The sequence below is a fragment of the Dicentrarchus labrax genome, unplaced genomic scaffold (genome assembly GCF_905237075.1).
Source record: "Dicentrarchus labrax unplaced genomic scaffold, dlabrax2021, whole genome shotgun sequence".
Taxonomy (NCBI): Eukaryota; Metazoa; Chordata; class Actinopteri; family Moronidae; genus Dicentrarchus; species Dicentrarchus labrax.
The window spans coordinates 33,643,427-33,666,352 of record NW_026136704.1 but is presented as its reverse complement, the minus strand read 5'-3'; the positions used below and the strand labels follow the sequence as shown (position 1 = coordinate 33,666,352).

Sequence of the window (22,926 nt, the reverse complement as noted above, 5' to 3'; positions counted from 1 at the left end):
GAACAAACAGCGAGGGGTTTAATTACCGCTGCTGCTGTTTGGGAACCACAGCGAGGATGTTGGGACAGCTGGGACTTCCTCCTTCATTTTCTCCTTTACTCTCGCAGGGTTAAACAGCAAACACACAGTTCAACACGTTTATGTTTGGAAATCTCTAATGGAAAGAAATAAAGTGGTTATTTTTAATTCATTCAAACCAAAACCTCCTTCCTGTAAGCAGAATATCTTTAAGTTAAAATGTGCTTTGAAAATATTAAACTTCTGTGATTCCACAATTAATGGGAACAATTATTCTCCTCATGTAGGTCAAGTAATTTGATTGTTCCCTCTGGTTATTGAGCAGATATTAACAGAAGAAGACAAATCAACTGCTGCGTTAAACCATTCAACTGAAACTGAAGTCTCATAATACACTGTCACACTCAGAGGTTACTGATAAAACTTTTATTATCATAAGTCAGTTTGTCATTGTTTTGCACACAATACTGCATGTTAACACAATGATAAGTTGTGTATCCCAACACCCGTCCTCCATCTTCACCTTCTGTCTTTGTTCAACAGAACGAACACAATCACATAGTGGTTGGTGCATCTCCTGTAATGACTGAGCTCAAACTGCCTGTGTACTCGGTAATGATATGGAAAGGTTGTATGAAATATTCAATGTATGTAAAAATGTATCATTAAGATTCATGAAATGTCATTTTTATGGGTGAGAATTTCACTTTGTTTTAAGGAGTGGTTATAGGAAAATAGGGGAAATTAACTTGAAATATCGACAAAGTACTTATTTGTCTCTTGATACTGCATGCGCAATAAGCATCGGTTAGCCACTGAGAACACTATGTCAGAGGTAGTGTGTCCTTTATGTAGAAAAGGCAATAATAATAAATAAATAATAAAAGTGTGGCGTTTGATGTTTCCCTAACCTTAACCAAGTGCCAAGATGCCAACCCCCAACCATACCCTAACTGTAGTTAATATGCTGCAATTACAACAACTTTCTCTTACATTGTCCCCAACGTAACCATACCATAGTTGCCAGGTGCAGATACCGTAGCAAAAAAAGCAAAAACTTAAGAAAAGAATGTTACCATTGAACATACACCAAAGGTTGCAGCATTGCAACAGATTCAATAGTGTCAATATTCTTGTGTAGCGATACGTTTGACGACCCCATGAAGTGACAACTTTATTGGGTAGAGTCAGGAATTTTAGAGTAATTCATACATGAAGCAAAAAGGACTGGTAGGACTTCATGAAGGTGTCATGAGACGACAGCTGTACCCAACACTCATTTTCCTTCCTGGTGCACCACAGCTTGGATCAAGCCATGTTTGGGCTAGTATCATGAAGCTGGCTGGTTTGGTCCCTTAGGTTGGGAGCAAGCCACTGCCCCAAGTGAAGGAGTTCAAGTATAGTAAAGTTAAATGTGGTTGGGGAGGACTACTTTGCATAACCTGGTGCTACCACGACCCTGATCTATGTAAGTGGGAAAAAATGGATGGATGGATGAACTACAAGGTTGACTGGAAGATTGGTGCAGCATCATCTCTAATGTGGATGTTGATCCGACCTGTTATAGCGAAGAGTGAGCTGATCTACACATTCCAACCCTCAGCTGTGGTCATGAGTTTTGGGTAATAACTGAAAGATACAACAGATACAAGCAGCTAGAATAAGTGTTGTTCAGTGTCTGGGCTCAGAGGCAGGATGAAGAGCTCAGACATCCAAAAGGACCTTCGGATTGGTGATGAAAATAGCCAGTTGAGGTGGTTCCAGCATCTGATCAGATGTATGCCTCCCTGTGGATCTTATCTGGCCACGTCCAACTGGGAAGACCCAGAAGTTGTTTGAGGTATTACTAATAGTCCCATCTGACCTTGGAATACATGTGGGTCCTCCAGGAAGAGGATGTAACAGGGGAAGACCTCTGGACTACCTCACTTACCCTGGTGCCATTGAGACCAGGACCCGTATAGTGGCAGAAAATGGATGAATGGATCATGAAGTTTCATCTCAACACATGAGCTAGTTTATATTGACAGGAAAAAGACAGGATAAGCTTTGACATCTTGGAGAGGATAGGTGCCAGTTTAGGTGGTTTGGGCATCTGATGCTTCCTGGACACCTCCCTGTGGAGTTTCTTTTGCCCAGAACTTGTTTAGGTAATCACTAATTCCATCTAGCCTGGGAAAAACTCTGGATTCCCCAGAAAGAACTGAAGGATAGGTAAAGAAAAGTATATCTAGAAAAGTCAAGTCAAAGGCAACTGGACTTCCATCAGATTCGTATTACTTACAGATATACCATAACCTTGATCACTGAGAATCTAGACACCTAGGAATATTGACGTCTGGTCTACCCTGCTTTGCCTATGGCCACAGCAATCCAGATTGGCATAAGTGGTGGAATATTGATAGATGGATAGATTGTTGGGAATAGTCTGATGCTTCTGACTTGAGCAAACCTTTTCCTGCATGAGACCCAGGGGCAGACCCAGAACTTGTTTGAGGAAGCACTAATCCCATCCAGCATGGTAACACCAAGGGATTCCCCAGGAATATCTGGAGGACATGGCTAAGGAAAAGAATATCTGGAATGCTCAAATCAAACAGAACTGGAAGGAATTAGTTTACTTTTGTACTGGTTGTCTTTGAATTGGTCCTTCTAGATATACCATGACCAGGTTGACTGAAAATCTTCACAGACACCTAGGAATAACAATGTCTGGACTACCTTACTTTGTCTGTTGCCACAGCAACCCAGATCGTCATAGGTGGTGGAAAATGGATGGATGGATAATTGATTCTGAGAAGTTAACACTTAAAAGTTTTCCAAAGCTATCCCTTAAATGCCAGATGTGATTGGAGAATGAATTCACTTTCTTTTGTTTCAATGGGTTTTCTTTTACTGTTGAGATTGGAACAAAGACAGAAAGAGAGATGGGCAGGTGTTGTGGCACAAAGACCAAAATCTATCACCATAATCTAGTAAACTCTCCATAGATACTCAAGTTGTGCTTTATACCTACTCACACATTTTCATTTACATGTGAACATGCTTGAGAGTAGAACAGCCCCATTATCGGGCACATTGTAAACATCATTATTACTCATATTATTCACTACCAGGAAACAGAAACCACAAGGACCGAGGAGTCCTGCATGGAGATTTGCATGCAAAACAGTTCATGCATCTGCCTCGCCTTTAGAAAAAAACAGTAGAGGATGCAGATGTCTGTGAAGGCAGCTTGCTTGTTCATCTGGCAGACATCCAAAATGCTTTACAACATACGAACCTTACGAAATTTAGCAAAATCTCGGTAAACTCTTATAAAAACAAACCAGGAGGGGGGAGGAAGTGGGTTCATACATTCCTTCATCGACTGTTTCCCCACCTGTCATGCTGTCTGCAGGGAAGCAGCGTTTGGATAGGTCAGTGTTGTGTGTTTATGTGCTTTTCTTATCCAGTAACAACCCGTCTGAACGTTACAGTCAGCTCAGCCCCTGTAGGCCTTGCATGCACGACGGACGCCAAAGGTGCTACATTTAGCATTTTTATACATGGAACCAGCTACTTTAACTTATTACCCACAATCCTTGCTATGATGCATCTATGTAAATGGTGGCTGTGGGTGTTAGTGGCACCACAACATTCATTTGCGTTTCCCGTGAAATGTTGCCTGAACCTTGTTGATGTTGTGACTACTTGCAGGGAGAGTTGGCGAGCTACTGTGGCTGGTGAGCTTACTGCTGACGTTAGCTGACAAAATAGCTCAGCAGGCTAGTTGACTTGCGAGCTAACCACTGGTTAGCACAATAGCTGGCTTGGTCGCCAATTAGCCAAAAAGTTATTACAGTTCATCCAAGAGATTGTGCCATATATTATATGTCAGTTTATACTTTGGCGAAGGATGATTATATAAAAATGGATGGTGCGACACAGCTAATATGATATATGATATCCTCTGTTCAGCTGTTCCCTGTCAACACGTGTGTCTTTACTTTGCCGCTTTAATCAGTGAAAATGATGAGTTGATTTTGGTCTGAAATGTTGCGGCCAATAATTCAATTCAATTTTAATAATAATAAATAATAATAAATGCTGATGTTACCCTGCTTTTATGTAAACACCAACTATTGTTGTTGTTATCTATCATTCTTAAGTATATCAAAGTAATGCTACATAGCTAACACTACAAAACAAGCTATTAATGGCTACTAATAACAAGTGTAAACCCTGGTTTTATAGTGGGAATAAGAACGTGATGGATATGTACAAGTTAGAAATTAAATCTAATTAAGTTACTTCCACGTTACATGAAGGTAGAAACTCGTTATGTCCATTAAGATTATCCCCCATACTCTGGTCTGAAAAACAATGTGATGAACAAATTGTCTAGTGTGATGCACTTATGACAGCGACTGCTGTGCTGCTGTTAGGGAGCACTAAAGGGTGAACACATTGCCCACATACTGGCAGCATCAAGACTCATCACTCTAGGTTGATGAACTGCATTGCATCCGGATACGCTGTGTGTCTGCTCCTGGAAAGCAGCCATTATATTACATTGCTCTTTGGATTGGCCCATCTCAGCTACTGTGCTTTGACTCCTTGTTCTGTCTGTTATTGCATATCCAGTGTCTGCAACATGCATCATATGATACAAAGGTATCTATTGTGGCCCATGTTTCGCCTTTCAGAACTTAATAAGCACTTCTGCAACCAGCACCTTCACCCACTACTCTGCCCTTTTTTAAAAGATGATGACAGGAAATGAAACGCCCTCTACCTGTTGGGTGCCATAAAGAATCCAGTTAATGTTCCTGTAAGTCCAACCTGTAAAATGCAGTGAAGAGGTTTTTTGTTGGCTGTGTGAGTCGAATCTGAAATGAGCCGATTCTTCATGGTGAAATGCTGCATGTAGCACCTTTAACATCCGCATCAACAAAGAACAAAAGACAGTAAACATGTTTCTCAGTCCAGTAGAGGTTGTGCTGTCCAGGGGGAGCTGTGGCGGCGTTGCTCAGGGGCCGAACTGCCTGGAAGACTGGTACTCGCTGGGCACTTTGGGCTTAATGCCCTTGCTGTTGTAGTAGTCAACCACCTGGTTGGGCACCTCGGCTAACACGCTCTTAGCCAGAGCAGCTGGAGACGCCTGAAGGAGAGACAGAGGAAACACCAATCATACTGTACATGAGGTTTATAAACTTCTACAAACATATCAGATCATCTCTTATAAGACAAGTGCTGGTTCCAGTTTCCTATTTAAAGGCCCATAATGGTGGTTACAGCCAATTTACCATTCATGCTTAACATTTTCCCATCATCCATTAGGTTTTAGATTGACTTCCTTCCTTCCAGGCAGCTGTTGGTTTCAGTTCATTACTGTATGCCATGAAAATCAAATCAGAATTGAGATTTTCTGCAGATCCAATATAGTGAGTGTTTAAAGGAGCAATGTGCAAAATATGGACAGAGTTAGAGTTCATGGATGGTTCATCAACAGAACGTGAACATATAAATGCTATGACGATATGTCACAGTGGTCCATGTACTCTGTCCCAGAGATTTTTACTGAAATTATGATGCGTTCCATTTGAAGTGTAAAACTAGAATTTCCATGTTCACAGTCGGACATTTCAACTAGAACTTACTGTTGCATCGACTTTAACACCAAGAACGTGATTATGTATTTATATGTAAATATAACATTCTCTTTATTTGGGTTCGTACCACTGTAGTAAGACTTGTGTTACACTCAAGAGTAATGCAAGGTGAAAACTTACTTTATGTTGGGTGTGAACTCACCATTAGTAGAATCCAACACTCTGTCACAGATCATCATTACATTTTTTTATCTGTAATCTGCAGCCTAATATAGCTTTTATATCAGCATTTAATAAGCTGTATGCAACAATCCTCTGAACCGTCGTTGGTGTAATGGATGTGGCGGACTCCGCCATCCATTTGAGTTAGAACAATTTTTAAAAAGATATATTAAATTAATAATAGATTATAAGAAGAATAGAGGAACAGTTGGAGGACCACACTGCAGGAACTAAGAACGACTTTGGGATTCTGAGTGACGTACTTTATGTATTTCACTTTAGACTGTTTGCTTTGTACCATTCACATATCTCCTTTCCAACTCCGTTATTATCGTTAAACCCACAATGTAACAAACACACAGCTCCGACCACGGCGTCCTCCTTCTTGTTGTATATCGCACAGAAAAGTCTGCCAGCTTATTGTCCCTATAGGCGCCGGGAACGTAAAAAGAAAGAAAAGCCCTTGATGGTATGTTTCTTGGGGGAGCTCCCCAGAGATGCCTAATGAGACAGGACGCTCATGTGACAACTTTGACTGTAATGGATTTTGTGTCTGCAGCAAGTTTATTTTAGCAGAAACCTGAAATCAGTGGCGGTCTGAAGGGAAATCAAAGTGCATCATTAGAAGATGGATGCAGGAATGTACACAACTAGAAGCTAATTGGCAAAAAATGAATAATACAAGGAATTACCCCCTCAAATAACGCACATACATAATGTAAGGAGGGTTATACAGCATATATATTCTTATTCTGTATGGTAGAAGTGCTTCTCTGGTCCTTCCTTTTGGGAGAAACTGTAATTGTCTGAAGGAGCGTCAGTCAGAGCTGCTGTCAGATGAAAACGGCCAAAGACAGAAACTCTCATTCATCATGCAGATTAAACCCAGGGTGGAAAATACAACCAGTGCCTGTACAAAGAGTCCAAACCGGGAGGATAAATCTTCACTGTACTTTACAGTCTGTAACTTTCAGGCTTGTTAAAGACTGAAAATTCATTTGAGATAAATAAAAGATTTCCCACATAAGATCAGCTGGCAGGTTTCTACTCTGTCTTCCCTCTTAAAGGGTGAAAACTCATTTCTTCAATAACTTCACACTCCTCTCATTTCGTCCTCCTCCACTTCCAATATGCTCCGATCCAGATTCACAGCACTCTTCTCTTCTTGGCTTATTGCTTTCCTCACACTTCACAGCCCTCCGCAATTATTGCCGGGTCACGTAAAGCTGTATATACACACTGTAAAATGTTCTATCAAGACGGGATCTTTCAAATTAACACACCATCTGGTGCCCGTATTTAGAGGATTTTTAGCTCCTGGACAATAAAGAGAAGTGCTATATTAACACATTAAAATAACAAACTTGTAGTGACATGAAGCAAAATTAAGATGAAATGAGGACAATGAAAGTAAAACCTGTAAAAAGACTGTATTATTCTCATTTACAGGTTCATACTATAATACGTTTGCATGCTTTAATGTTACATACTGGCCTCTACCCATCCTGTCTGAAACACTTTACTATGTAAACAAAGCCCTGATCAACCAGACTCCATTCAGAAAACAAGCATTTTTGAGGTTGTTTGCTCCTGGATAAAGTCTGAATTCAGACTTTTTACAAATCTTTCTGTGTCTCTCTGAACCGATCAACGACCTTTAGCATCCGAGAGGGCGAGAGACCTTCAGCTAAACAGAGTCAGTCTCTCTCTCTGAAGGGGAGAACAACCTCCACCAACAGCTACAAGCTAACAAGCTCCAATGCTAACTGCTGGTTAAACCTTAATGTTTGTTATTGCTTTAAAAAAAAGTTACCACATCCAGTTAGCTTAGAGTTAGCTACTTCCTGTTAACTTAGCTACCTAGAAAAACCTAGTTATTAGCTTAGGGTTAGCTACTGTGTTAGCTACTATGTCCACTTAGGTTAGAATTTGCTTACTGGTATATGTCCTGTTAGTTTACAGTTAGCCTCATCCATCTTTGCTGCTGCCATCTTGCAGCAGCTTCTGATTCGTGCGAGTAGCAGAAAATACGAGAATTTGGGGCTTTTTATTATAGCCCCAAACAAAGCGACAGGGAATAACATTTAATAACAAAAATAATTTTTTTTACTGTTTACATCACCATAGCTGCATAGTGGGGGGGGGGGGACGTAACACATGACTAACTCATGATGCTACTGGCCATCATGATGTTGATATTTCAGCAGCATTTTGATCCGTTAATTGACATTAAATCACAGAAAAATCTGTTTTGGGCTCATACCGCTGAAGTTAGTGGTTTCAGCAAATAAACATAATTATTATTGCTGTTTTAGCTATCAATGTCACGAGTCAGCTGAATGGAAGTAACAAAACCTGAAGTTAATTCTAATGGCCACTTAAAGCTAGCTCCAGCAGTGAGTAAATAAATCTGTGTCGAACTGGGAGCCGACTGGTGTTATTTTACATCCGATGGACTCACGTGTTTGAAGTTGCGGAAGGGGACGAACTGGACGATGTCCCGGAGGACGGGCTCCCCTTTGGGTGACCGCAGGATCCCGTCATCGCCGTCCAGCATCTGCATGTCGCTGAAGTCGGCATTCCCGATCCCAACGATGATGACGGACATGGGGAGGTGGGAGGCCTGGACGATGGCCTCCCTCGTGTCAGCCATGTCGGTGATGACGCCGTCCGTCAGGATCAGCAGGATGAAGTATTGCTGGGAGACAACGGTCATCAGTTTCAAACTATCGTTAATCTCAGAGTCCTATTTAGATTTTTACCTTTTATTAAAGCATAAATATAAAATACAAGCAAGACAAAAATTCAGTTCTTCTGTCAATTTAGACCGAAGAGAACACACAAGTATAATTATCTTTTCTTTATTCTTTCATATATTTGATGTCTCTGTTTTCTGCGATGCGTTTGGCTGTCAGAGCGTACAATTAATGTCAGTTAGTTTGCTAACGTTTGACAGCAGCCGTGAATAAATTCCAGCAGAGCTGCTGCAGTAGTGTTGGTATGTGCTCGTTCTCCCACTTTAACAACAAACTCAAAGAGAGTTTGTCCCTGAACTTATGCTTTGACCAAAAACACATCAGCGGGGCAGAAACAGCACACGGGATCAAATAAGGATCACAACCTTGTGATTGTGTTGGAGGTTTATCACCAAGTCAACCTGGACGAATCGGCCCAACGAGTTTTGATTTGGATACCTCATACCCCTTTTCCACTAAGGCACTTTAAGGGCTGGTTTTGGAGCCGGTGCCTAATCTCCAACCGGTTCTTCAGCCAAAGAACCGGTTCTCTGCCAGGAACTAGTCTAGAACTAAGAACCGATTATAACAGGAGCTCAGGGTGCCTTGTGGTCAGCTAGCTATATATTTGTTAGCTGTTTAGCGGGCTACTAACCCATCATAGATATTATAAATTTAACATTAAGCCACCTAGCTGTTTTTTGTGTTTTTTAAGCTAGCTAGCTGTTGGTCAGATAACCTCCGAAACAGCCCACAATTACCCCCTTTTCACCAAGGTCAACCTAGTGCTACTCCGGGCTGCGTTTGCCAGCTATTTATTTCTTAGATGTTTAGCATATAGATATTGTGAGCTTGGGTAATGTTAGCTGACCGACAGCTCACTAACTAGCCAGCTAACCTTGGTAACAACAGCTAACGTTGGAGACGTAAGAAGGTTCTCAAGTTGAACCAACTCTGAACTGGACTAGGTTGAGTAAGTTGGTGGAAATGGGGTATCAGAGGCTGGAGCAGGTTGAATGGAGGGTATCAGGGAGAGGAATCCCGGTCTGTCAGGAGAGTCTCTCACCATCGCCTCTTTGGTGTGGACCTCCTGCGAGGCGGAGTTGGCGACCTTCTGGATGATGGGGGCGATGTTGGTGGGACCGTAGAGCTGCAGCTTGGGGAGGCAGGCCTGGTAAGCCTCCACCACGCCCTGGATACCTGACGGGAGACCAAAAACATACACCGATCAGCACTAACACTGTGAGCACTGGACTCCCTGACTGGTCCCAGACCAGCAGACTGCTCTGCACTGTGAGTTCTGACCCCTTTCTATCAGAACCAGCAATAACTGTTTCAGCAGTTTGAGCTACAGTAGCTCGTCTGTTGGATCGGACCACACGGGCCAGCCTTCACTCCCCGCCTGCATCAATGAGCCTCGGCCCCCCATGACCCTGACCTCTGCAGACCAGGAACCCCCCACAAGAGCTGCAGGTCGTCCATCACAAAGTCGTCAACTCTCACGCTGCCCATTTTTCCTGCTTCTAAAACATCAACTCTGAGGACAAAATGTTCACTGTCTGCCTGATATACCCCCCCCCCACTGACAAGCGCCCTGATAACCAGATAATCAGTGTGGGAAAAGTCATTGTATTCTTCCTGCAGGTTCCTGAACATTAAATCCTTTTAAGCAGAGAAAATGGCTCCAACAACCAGCGAGAAAAAGACTCTGGAGCTCCGTTCAAGTTCACTCCCTGGATGTGTTTAGTGGCGTCCCAGAATGCCCGGAGGCAGCAGTGATGTGATTTAATGTCTGAAGGTCGCCAAGAACACCATCTCCTTCACACACACACACACACACACACACACACACACACAGTGAGTGTTAATTAAGAGCGTCTGTGTCTCTCTGAACCGATCAATGACCTTTAGCACCCGAGAGGGCGAGAGACCTTCAGCTAAACAGAGTCAGTCTCTCTCTCTCTGAAGGGGAGAACAACCTCCACCAACAGCTACAAGCTAACAAGCTAACAAGCTCCAGTGCTAACTGCTGGTTAAACCTTAATGTGTGTTATTGCTTTAAAAAAAAGTTAGCTTAGAGTTAGCTACTATGTCCACTTAGGTTAGAATTTGCTTACTGGTATATGTCCTGTTAGTTTACAGTTAGCCTCATCCATCTTTGCTGCTGCCATCTTGCAGCAGCTTCTGATTCGTGCGAGTAGCAGAAAATATGAGAATTTGGGGCTTTTTATTATAGTTATGAAAGAAAGCCCCAAACAAAGCGACAGGGAATAACATTTAATAACAAAAATATTTTTTTTTTTTTACTGTTTACATCACCATAGCTGCATAGCGGGGGGGGGGGCGTAACACAGTGCTACTGGCCAGGGCTGCTCGGTAAATATGTGGAAGCAAACAGCACTTTTCCTTCAGTGTGGACTTCTGTCATTAATTATCTGTCGAGGCAAATTGCAAGTCATCAAAACAGCGACTCGAGTCTGAGTGCAGGTAACATTAGAATCCCCCCACTAAATCCTTAAGACATGAATCCAAGAGTTCAGGTCTTCTACACCTGAGCAGAGTCACCTGGAGACCTGCAGCCTCGTCACCATCAAACTAATTCTCACATCAAACACTTTCTTCCGCAGTCGAACTTCTGAGGCTCGCTGTCAAATATTAGAGGGTTTTTTTTCCAAAGAGAGAGGAAATCAAAGCGCCTACCTGCACACTCAGGGTTGTCCTCGTTAAAATTCACTGCAAAGTCATGGGAGACCTGGAGGGGAGACAGGAAGTGTGTTTGATCTCTGCTTCAACAATGAACAGCTCACCTTCATCTTTGTTTTTATTTCATTTTCTTCTTCTTGACATCTAATCTGAGCGGCTCTGCCAACTGAACACGTGACTGCCCCCCCCCACGCCTGGCTCTCCCCCACAGGTGAGGCCGGATGCTTTAATTGTGAGCTGTGACAGAAAGCTGACACTGGGGCAGCCGCTGTACAGGAAGTGTCAATCACTGCGGCGTGATGTGATGCTGCGTTCGCTTCACGTTCAAAATGTTTGTCATGGCAACTGAAGACAAAAGGATTTCTACAACTTCCCAAAATTAAATGAGACGTCTGGATCTTCAGTTATCAGAGAAACAAACTGCGCTAACATTAGCCTGGAAAACAAGTCTCTAGTTTTCCAGGTCTTCCAGGATGCGTCCAGTAGTCACTGTTTGCTCTGCCTGGGACAGATACTGGTCTCTTGTGAGCTGTACGGACAGAGAAAGTGTTTGTGTGCAGCAGCCGGTTAGAACCAGTTACTAACGGAGATATATTGTGTTCAAATAACGTGAAGGACAAGTTGCTATAAAAATGAAATCCTGAGAGAGACAACTCAAAGTTCTCTCTCTCTCTCTCTCTCTCTCTCTCTCTGTACGCTGATAAAAACTTAATGGAAAAGTGAGAATAAAGAAACAAAATTTTTCTGCAACTCAACTTTTCATTTGTTCAAAAGTCTTTAACTTCAGTAGTTCTAGGTAGTCGACACTTGAACAGAAATAATCAGAACTTTTTAATGCGACGTGAATGCGGCCGCTGGGCGCTGCACGGCATCATAGGAAGGTACGCGAAGGGACGTTGTTACAATTCAACCAGCAGCACCCCGGGATGACAAGGAGGAGGAGGCCGACCGGTAATCACAGGCATCTGGCGGGGTCCGCCTAAACTCTCCACAGGCCTACCTCCCCCGCTGACAATGAGCATGCTGGGAGAGACGGCGAGCTGAGCAGTTAAATTACCTTGTAGTCAGGAGGGATCTGAGCTCCGAATCCAAACGCCGGGAACATTTTGTCACTGTGAGAAGAAAAGAGAGACGTCTGAGGGTAAAAATGGCTGCCAGCAGGAGTTAACGAGCTCATTCAGACCAACACAAAGCAAAGAAATGACTCCTGATTGGCTGTGGGAGGGTCTGTGAAGCTGATTACTTCCTGCCCCCGATAAAGAACTGAAATGCAATCGGAAAATCGAGTCCACTTGAATTAAATGTGATATTTTTATGCTCTGCTGTTGTTTTCCTAAAAGGTAAAACTCTTTTTCCGGTCACTGATTCACCTTTTACACATAATGTAAGTTAAACTGTCGTACTGGGCGGATGGATACACCAAGCTGTTTGTCAAGAAATAGTTCCTGCTGTGGTTTTTACATTTCTTTTAGTGTGCAGATTAAACAAATAAAGATAAAATGTGTAAATTAGTGAGCTTTAATTGTTGGCTATCAAGTTACAGCTCAAAGCTATTGTTAGTAAAATTCTAGTTAACTAGTTAGCTAATTCACATCAGTCATTACTTAGCTCAATTTAGCACAGGTATTTATTTAGCTCAACTTTCTAACTGTATTCAGTGATTTGGGTGAAACTGGATCAGATTTAATGGAGAAAATATTTCCTGGTTTTCCCTCTGACGTCCTCCGCCTGCTCAGCTTCAGTTTCCTGATGGACAGATAGCTTTAGCTAAAGTAGCTAACCGCTAATTAGCTGCTGCTAAAACAAAACCAAAACAAAGACAGAGAACTCGAGTTAAGAGGATGCAACGATATCGGCTGATCACTACACTATAAATATATATATTCTGTAAGTATTTGTTGTGTAACTTTACATAGATTTGTTAGTGAACTGACAGATATGTTGTATAATGAAGGAAGTTGAATAAATGTTGTTTATCAGTGTATAAGCATTGGTTAACTGTCCAAATACAGTTGTTATCAGTGTAAACAGCAATAGTTACTGTAATTCCACAGATAATGACTTTTTAATTTATGTAATTTAATTTTAAAAGTTATAGAACTGTAATCAGTTCTGTAACTTTTAAAATTCACATTAAAATAAGAAATCTAATAATAACAGCACTCTGCTTTAAATGTGAGCCTGATTATTTGTATTATAGCAGAGTTCACCTGTTTTTTTTAGATTATTGCATTGATTTTACACTGTAAATATCTTCATTTAAACATTAAGAAGACAAAAATATTTTGTGTAACATTAAAGCTAAAAACAGTATTTTAATATTAGAAAATTGCTGTATTTTAACCAGTCAGTTATTTTCTGCTGTAGGATAGATTACAGTGTGCTGTTCCTTTAACGAACGGACTCATCGGATTGGCTACTGAGTCAGGTGCAGACCCACCTGTCGTAGTCCTGGCAGATCTCTCCCACGGCCACCAGAGCCTTCAGGTACTCGTTGGGCTGGTACGGGTGGATGTAGTGCAGAGAGCAGCTGTTCCGGGGATCTCCGTTAGAGGCCGTGAAGTCGATGGCGACCTGGAGACGACCAATCAGAGACCAGCATCCGCCCAGTCAGCTTTAAACCTTTCCATGATCCACAGATGTGAAAGTATAAATGTTTGTGTCTCTTTGTCTTCAACTGAAGCCCGTATGATGCAGGTGAGAGTTTGGATCATTTATATCATCTACGTCTGTGAATTAAAGATTTATTTCCACCATTTGGTGATTGTTGGAAACACTCATTTTATTTAGTTTCTGTCCACTTTGAATGTTACGATGATCTGTGAGGTAAAATTAGTGTTTTTGTCTATGGAGTCTGGTGGAGAGTGATATAACAGCTGTTTCAGACACTTTTACTATATTTTGAAATCTGGTAAAAAGGTACAAATATCATTTTGTCCCTAAAGCAGAATTTAATGGTAGAATCAGGTTCCAGAGGGAATCAATGGCTTTTGTAAATGAAGTGATTTAAATAAAGAATTAAATGTGTGAGAGCTGCAATTTGAGTTCACACAGTTTCCTCTGCGGAGGAAAAGTCCTCGCTCTGTTGTCTCAACGTTGTTTACACGTCAGACGAGCTTCTGACCCTCCGGGGCGACTCAACCTGAACCAACAGACACACCAGAAATAAACTCTCTCCTGCTGCAGGAAAGTGTTTCTGCCCGACGATGATTAAACATTTAAACACTCGGGGAGAACGAGGCTGCTCGGATCGCGACGCTCCGCCGCAGGAAGTGAAGCAGCTTTGTTGTTTACTCGTGTTAACATCAGGAAGCCACATCGTGTTTGTGCCGCTGAGGGAAGAGTCTTCTGGTTCCTGCAGCCAATGTTTGAATGACGTTTGTTTCACATTTATCAGTTTCTCTGAGCTCACTGAACGTCTGATTTTAAGGGGCGGGGCCTACGAGCAGGATCTGTGACATCACAAATAGTCTGGAAGTGGATCCTGGTCCAGTATGAAACCTGTTTACAGCTGGTGTCAACACTAAAAATAACACAGTTCACAGCGAGAACCGGTAAAATGCTTTATAAATGAGACAAAAGTCAGTTCAGCAAGAGGCAGCGAGGATTACCCCCTCTGGGGATTAACGGTATAAATGACCACAGAGACACATTGTGATCTGACTCCCCCGAGGTGGTCTGGGACTCGATCTGAGAATCATTTGATCCTGTAAGAACACAGAAACACGGCGTCTATTTAGTTTACGGTTAAATGTTTAACGTGTCCTGGCTCTTTTATATGGTGGCTGAGAGCTATCAGCGAACAGAAGTGAGCGACAACGAAACAGGGCTGTTATTAATATGTTACAAAACTGTTATTAATCTGTTATTAGACTGTTATTATAGCTACTGTTATTAGACTGTTATTAGCCTGTTATTAATCTTTTATTAGACTGTTATTATACGTTATTAATCGTTATTAGACTGTTATTATACTGTTATTATGCTGTTCTTAGACTGTTATTAATCTGTTATTAGACTGTTATTAGACTATTAATCTTTTATTACACTGTTATTATATGTTATTATGCTGTTATTAGACTGTTAGGTGCTGTGCACCTGTCTGTCTCTCTGCCTCTCTCTCTCTCTCTCTCTGTCTCTCTCTCTCTCTCTCTCTCTCTCTCTCTCTCTCTCTCACCCCAACTGGTCGAGACAGACGACCACCCACCTAGAGCCGGAGGATCTGTCCTAGGTTTCTGCCTTTTAACAGGCAGTTTTTCCTTGCCCTTGTCGCCAAGTGCTTGCTCATGGTGGTACTGTTGGGTCTCTGTAATTAATGTTAAAGAGTTCGGTCTAGACCTGCTCTATTTGAAAAGTGTCCTGAGATAACTTCTGTTATGAATTGGTGCTATACAAATAAAATTGAATTGAATTGAATTGAATTGAATTATTATACTTTATTAATCTCTGGTCAGATCACAGTGAGAGCGGTTGCTGTTAACTGGGACCGCTGAGGATGCTGGACGAGTCGCTGTGGTTTCCATGGAGACATCAGAACCTGTGTGTGTGTGTGTGTGTGTGTGTGTGTGTGTGTGCTCTCACAGTGAACTGGATCTGACAGCCTCCCATGATGTAATCCAGGAAGGAGTGCATCTTGATGACCTGCAGACAGACGAATATTTAAAGGTCAGCTGATGAGTGACGTCCAATCAGATTCACAGATCAAGATAAGGTTACATTTTTTAACAAAAGGAGAAAAAACTTTTTATTTATCGGGACAGAAACCAGGTAATAAAAAGGCCTCGGGGCTGGAGACCGAAGACTGATATTGTTTACTGAGCTCATCAATCAACTTCTACATAAGACTCCATACTATCAGAGTGGAGCTGCCCCCTGCTGGCTGTTAGAGACACTGCAGGTTTACGTCATCTCAGAGACCTTCAAGCACCTTCATACAAACGCAGCACACAGAGAAAAGATAATGACAACCGCACGTAGTGTTGCTAACTTTGCATCTTGCTAACGTAACGGTAGCTCTCTGCCTCGTAGCATAACGTTAGCTCTCTGCCTCATAGCATAACGTTAGCTCTCTGACTCGTAGCATAACGTTAGCTCTCTGCCTCATAGCATAACGTTAGCTCTGTGACTCGTAGCATAACGTTAGCTCTGTGACTCGTAGCATAACGTTAGCTCTCTGCCTCGTAGCATAACTTTAGCTCTCTGCCTCGTAGCATAACGTTAGCTCTCTGCCTCGTAGCGTAATGTTAGCTCTCTGACTCGTAGCACAACGTTAGCTCTCTGCCTCGTAGTCTAACGTTAGCTCTCTGACTCGTAGCACAACTTTAGCTCTCTGCCTCGTAGCGTAACATTAGCTCTCTGCCTCGTAGCGTAATGTTAGCTCTCTGACTCGTAGCACAACTTTAGCTCTCTGCCTCGTAGCGTAATGTTAGCTCTCTGACTCGTAGCACAACTTTAGCTCTCTGCCTCGTAGCGTAACATTAGCTCTGTGACTCGTAGCGTCACGTTAGCTCTCTGACTCGTAGCATAACGTTAGCTCTGTGCCTCGTAGCATAACGTTAGCTCTCTGCCTCGTAGCATAACGTTAGCTCTCTGCCTCGTAGCATAATGTTAGCTCTCTGACTCGTAGCATAACGTTCGCTCTCTGACTCGTAGCTGAGCGAAAGCGCTCTCTGAGCGGAGGGAACTAGAAATATTGAACGTTTCTATTTCATTGCAACCTTATGGGTTGATAATGATTTCTCCAGGTATTAGTCAGACCCTCAGATGTAACCAGGGAGGTATGGCTTGTAAAAAAAACTTTAGATTTTGATTGTGAAACGGATTAAAATATAAAATATTGATTTAATTTTTTTTTCTTTGGAAAGTGACCAAATAAAATAAACAGGATAATTCCTCATCATCACGAATAACGGACTGGAACAACTGGAAAACTCCAGGACACCGTAGGAACCCTGTTTTCATTTTGTATTAATAATTTGCATTCAACCATTGATGGAGGAGCCCCAGGCCCTACATCGACCAGGGGCCCCTCACTCCCTGAGTGTGGCCCTGACTGTGGAGACAGAATGAGATCAGAGCTGGATTATCATTAAATATCAGCTGATGTATATAGGCCAGCGCTGCGGCTGCAGACGGATCGTTACCTGCAGTTCGTTAGCCATCCGGCCCGTAAAGCTGCTCTCATTCTGTCATCAGCTCGCCTCTCGCTCTCAAAACACCTGGTTTCACTTCCTGCCTCCACTCGGACTCCTCATTCATCAAGTGTAAATTAGTCATTTGTTCCTGTGTTGTGCTCCGCCTCATTCTGCGCCGCTCTTTTCAAGCAGTCGTTAACTCGCTATGAGGCTTTGTGTGTCGAGTGTCATCAGGCTAAATGTTATCAGGCTTTCATGAGGCGGTGGCGGGATTCCCCAGACTCCCCTTGCTCGGCGTCTGAGTGCCGTTCAGCATCGTCTGGCAGGAAATGTCAGGTTAGTCAGGCTGCTCAGCGCCAAATAATTGGTTCCTCTAACAGTCTGCCAACCAGACATCGTCAGCCTCCCAAAAAACAAGGAGAGCAGCACCGAGAAAAAGCCTCATCTCATGCCCTCATGTCCTGAACTGTTTGCTGTAATGTTTAAAACTGAGAAGGAACATTTAATAATAAAGCAATGATGCAGTTAAAGAAAATCTGAGAAATGGAGGAAAACCAGTCTGTGTGGATATGAAAGATAAAGGTAATGAGATTTCATTAACGATTTTAATATCAGGACTGTCAGTTTTTCTGTCAGGGATGCTGACACAAAGTGTTTCTGTTACCTGAGAAAAGACAGTGACATGGCTCATAGCAAGCTTTAACATGCTATTAGATTATATTTACCGTTTATCGACTCTACGCAGTGGTATCGACTTTTAATCTTGCTAGCACAATGTTAGCTATCTGGCTCGTAGTGTAATGCTAGCTCTCTGGCTTTTGGGCAGGACTTTAACCCAGGAGAACGCTGTCCTGCGAAACCAAAAGTCAACGTCAACATTTTAAGCTAGGTACATAATTTAACATTAGTTACGTAACTTTCTTTTTAAAAACCTAACTAAGATGTTTTGTAAAAAATGGGAAATACATACAAGATCAACGGCTGCATAGAGCTGGGTGTCGTCTGCATATCAACATCATACTGCGCTCATATGGATCAAGACCATAGTGGTGACATATTAAGACTGAAAATCAGTGGACCCAGGACAGAGCTTTGTGGAACTCCATATGGAATATTTGTTTGCTAGCTTTCGTTGTTAACATTAGCTTTTTCAACTGCAAGGAACCCATGTTGGTTAATTATGAAGTGTTTTAATAGGTCAGTCATTCACCTTGCACTGGTTCAGAATGACGATCCCGGAGTTCTTGTAATTCTTCTTCTTGACTTTGTATTTGGGATTCATGCACGGCCACTGCACCTGAAAACACACAAAAGAACAGTAAACAAACTAAATATAGAGAAACAAAATGTTTTATGTTTTCAACAGTCACTGACAGGAAGTTAGGGTTAGGCTCTGGTGAACTCACAAAAAATTCAAATGCAAAACAGCAGCTCATCACAACTACGCTGATGTAAACAAGGGGTAAAAACACAGAATGATTGTCAAACAATAATGAATAAAATCATAATATTTCAGGCCAAAACTCAAATGACTTCTTGGAGAGGCAACCAGAGGAGCTACAATGCTAATGCTACAGCACTCTGGTTATTATTGTCACCATGATCATCATACTGCCTTTGGCTGAACCTTGGATACTGATATAAGCTAGCAGCTGTATTTTCTTTTCATTAATTATTAAAAAAAAAAAAACATTTGCTATTTTCACTTTCTCCTGCAATCTTATTGCGCAGAAATGCATTTAATAAATAAAGTTATTATTGAAATCATATCAACGCCATAACTAAGTTAACATGAAGGTCATAATCAACCCACACAGGGAATTTGATAAATGGGCAGAACAAAATAAAAGTAATTTATTGCAGCAACAGTGAAACTATGTTTAACAATATGTAGACAATGGATAATTTTATCTGTATAAGGTCAATTCAAACTCGTAATCACAATATTGGTCATAAAAGTCTCAGTTAGATATTTTCCCCAAATCGTTCCAGTGACAGCCTCCTGAACTCGAGTTACATTCAGTGTTACACAGCAGTTTAACCACAAACCCTCCGAGCTAAAAACAATCCTTCAGCTGCCCAAACGAGCCCTCAGAGGATTCGCTCTAACTCCGTTATGTGTTAACTGAGGACTGGGTGACACACGGCGGTTCAGACTCTGGTCGATAGATGGATGGAGGAGGATGAACGGAGAGCTCTCCGGAGGCTTCAGCTCTGAGGGATTCTCGCTTCCGTGTCGCTGGCCGGAGGCAGACTGTCAGCTGCAGAAGGAGGCCAATAATAAAACTTGAAGAAAAGGAGAGGGAGTGGGGATTCCCAACGGGACTCGACTGACTGCTCTCGTTGTTTCCTGTGAAGGAGGGTGGAACAGTCCTCCCTCTCTGCTGGATAACAGCAGGGATGAAGAGACAATGGGGATGAATTTACAATGTTGTGAGGCAAAATGAGAGTTTTTGTCTCTGGAGTCTGGTGGAGAGTGATAGTGATATTACGGCTGTTTGTGGTTAAACTAAAGGTCTATCTCTGTAGGGATCCTTTCCATAATGCTGTCAGACACTGACAATAACAATCTGTCTGTGGCAGAAACAATTTTTTGTGGACACACTTTAATGACACATTGTCCCAACTGATGTCACCCATTGATTTGTGGAGAACCGCTTTGAAGCTTCCAGTTTGGCATTTTGGTCATTGCCATGACAGTTTGTCGTAGCCAGTAGAAGTAACGTACTGCATGTTGAGCTGCTCTCATTGGCGGGCCAATTTTCGCTCCCCCTATAACAAGAAAAAAAAACCCCTCCTCTTAAAAAATTTTATAAACACTAACATTTTTAAATTGTAAATACAGCCCTCCAGGACCGCCTTCTTTCATTTACGTAATATTGCAAAAATTAGACACATACTATCACAGACAGATGCAGAAAAACTAATCCATGCATTTGTTACTTCAAGGCTGGATTACTGCAACTCTTTATTATCAGGTTGCCCCAATAAGTCCATTAAAACGCTCCAATTAATTCAGAACGCTGCAGCACGAGTACTGACAGGAACTAGAAAAAGAGATCACATCTCTCCTGTACTAGCTTCTCTGCATTGGCTCCCTGTAAAATGTAGAATAGAATTTAAAATCCTCCTCCTCACCTATAAAGCTCTTCATGGTCAGGCCCCTTCATATCTTAAAGAGCTCATAGTACCCTATTACCCCACTAGAACACTACGTTCTCTGAATGCTGGGCTACTTGTGGTTCCTATAGTCTCTAAAAGTAGAACAGGAGCCAGAGCCTTCAGTTACCAAGCTCCTCTCCTGTGGAACCAGCTTCCAGTTGTGGTTCAGGAGGCAGACACCCTCACCACATTCAAGAGTAGGCTTAAGACATTCCTCTTTGATAAAGCTTATAGTTAGGGCTGGATCAGGTGAGTCCTGAACCATCCCTTAGTTATGCTGCTATAGGCCTAGACTATCGGGGGATTTCCCATGGTGCACTGAGCTTCTCTCTCGCTCTCCCACTCTTTGACTAAATTTCAATATTTTTTTAAATGATTATGGTTTATTTACTTATATAACCTTTTAGCTGAGGTTGTACAGATTTTAGGGATATTAATCATTTCAAGATATTCATGGAAATAAGATCACAATAAGCACTGGCGGACTATTTCTACTGCATGGGTTAAATATTCCCAGGGTGGTGGCTGTGAGGCACTCTGAAGGTGGACGAGTTAACGGTCACAGAGAATCATTTTAGTGAAAATATTCAACTCGTCGTCACTGATAATGAGACAGCCGAGAGAGCGTCTCATGTTGTTAGTGTGATTTCAGCAGTTTGTTGCCCTCCGCTGGGAAAACAACCTGAGCACTTAGAAGCAGAACGCCACTAACGGATGGATGGGGAGCTCTTTAATTAGTGACTGCCTCGTTTCTGTTCAAATAGCTTTTATTTTGGACAGCTGTGTCTTCATTAGCTCCGCTGTCCGGGGTAATTACATCACAGCGTTTGTCTAAACAAACCCTGAGGCGTTACGTCCCCAAACGTGCACTTTTAAAGGGCAGTCAGCTGATAATTGGCACCTTAGTAGAATCCTGAAGGTGCAGGACCTGAGGGAGATCAGGTACGCTCCACGTGAAACTCGCGGGGTCAGAGTCTTCTGCTTCATGTGGTTATGCGCCACAGCTGAAGGGAATGTAATGCGGTCAAAACAATCAAAGCAGACCGTAGAGACGCTTCTGGTCATTTATAAAGGTTGCTATGCACAAAAAAGTTGCCTAAATGTTGGTGAAATGTGCAAATTTCCTCTGAAAAGTTGGGTTTTGTGGAAAAATTATGTGGTAAAGAGTGTGCATTTTTACACAGGCTTTCACCCACGCTTAGTGCTCCAGCAAAGTTCTTCAGACATGGGAACAGGTGACGTCAGATGGTGAGATCATGAAATAAACCTTAGTCCTCAATATAAAACATATATGAAATATAAAATGCACATCACTGCATTTCAGTTTGTGTGTACCTCTAATTATGGATACTTTTATTATTATTATGAAAACCCACATTTTACTCTCTTTAAGAAAAACGCCAAACTTCAACGCGCTCTGAGTGGAGGGAACAAGAAATATCTCCCGTTGCCAAGTTGTATCTAAGGTTTGTCCTATTTACTGAAGTCGAGACGTTTCCATTACATTATGGGATGTTAAGCTTTCTCCCAGGTATTAGTCAGACACTCCGCTGTTACCAGGGAAACAGCTCGTAAATTTTGTTTTATTTTGATTGAAACACATGAAAATATAAAATAATGATTTAATTTGTCTTGTTTGGTCAGTGACTTTGGTATAAGCGGGATAATGCCCTTGGAGGTGTCCATTATCAGGAATTAATGGATGGTGTGGAGGCCAGAAGCGACTTGCAACTTATCAACTTACTAAAAAGAGACTGATAACAGTATGATTAAAATGATTGAATCTTAGAGAACTCACACACAGAGAGCCTACCTGCCGTCCATCGATGGCTCCTCTCATTTCTTTGAATGTGGCCTCAAATTCTCCGATGTAGTCGTGTTTCCCGTTCGAGTCCCAGTCCCACACGGTGCACTGAGTGGACGAAACAGCAGAAACATGGATGAGAAGCTAAACACACTACTAGCTTAGGAGCGGTGGAACCAGTGGGGAATAATGCCAGGGAGGGGGCCGGAATGAGCGACAGAACCAGAGCAGGGTGGACTAGGTTGATGTCCAGTGGCTCCAACCAGGTCTCTGACTCTGGGGATGAAGACTCGGTGGGTTCAGGCAGCGACAGGAGAGGAATGAAACGGAGGACGGGTAGCCAGTTTGTAGCCAGTTAATTAGTCAGTAACTGTTAACGTTATCCATCATCCATCGTATCGATCAGTCCACCAGGATTAGTTTCAGTGAAGTTGGAAGTTAGTTTGGTTTCATCTTAATATGCTGTGCACTGATTTTGGAGAAGATTAAATGAAATATGTGCCAAAAGAAGCAAAAAAATGTTGCCCTCCATCTGAAGCACTGATCTATGCCCT

The 22,926-nt window shown here is 42.2% G+C and overlaps 1 protein-coding gene across 1 annotated transcript in view; it reads right to left on the bottom strand.

The window, feature by feature from the left end:
* Nucleotides 1–429: 429 nt before the first annotated feature.
* cpne4a (copine IVa) overlaps nucleotides 430–22,926 on the bottom strand; it is a 47,960-nt gene continuing 25,463 nt past the window's right edge. The window contains exons 8-16 of the mRNA XM_051399353.1: nucleotides 22,382–22,480; nucleotides 18,617–18,703; nucleotides 15,854–15,913; nucleotides 13,713–13,846; nucleotides 12,330–12,384; nucleotides 11,270–11,321; nucleotides 9,636–9,769; nucleotides 8,296–8,532; nucleotides 430–5,161 (exon numbers count right to left, since the gene is read on the bottom strand). Of these exons, the coding sequence (XP_051255313.1) occupies nucleotides 5,030–5,161; nucleotides 8,296–8,532; nucleotides 9,636–9,769; nucleotides 11,270–11,321; nucleotides 12,330–12,384; nucleotides 13,713–13,846; nucleotides 15,854–15,913; nucleotides 18,617–18,703; nucleotides 22,382–22,480 (990 nt within the window). The 3' untranslated portion in view covers nucleotides 430–5,029. The remainder of the gene's footprint in view (nucleotides 5,162–8,295; nucleotides 8,533–9,635; nucleotides 9,770–11,269; nucleotides 11,322–12,329; nucleotides 12,385–13,712; nucleotides 13,847–15,853; nucleotides 15,914–18,616; nucleotides 18,704–22,381; nucleotides 22,481–22,926) is intronic.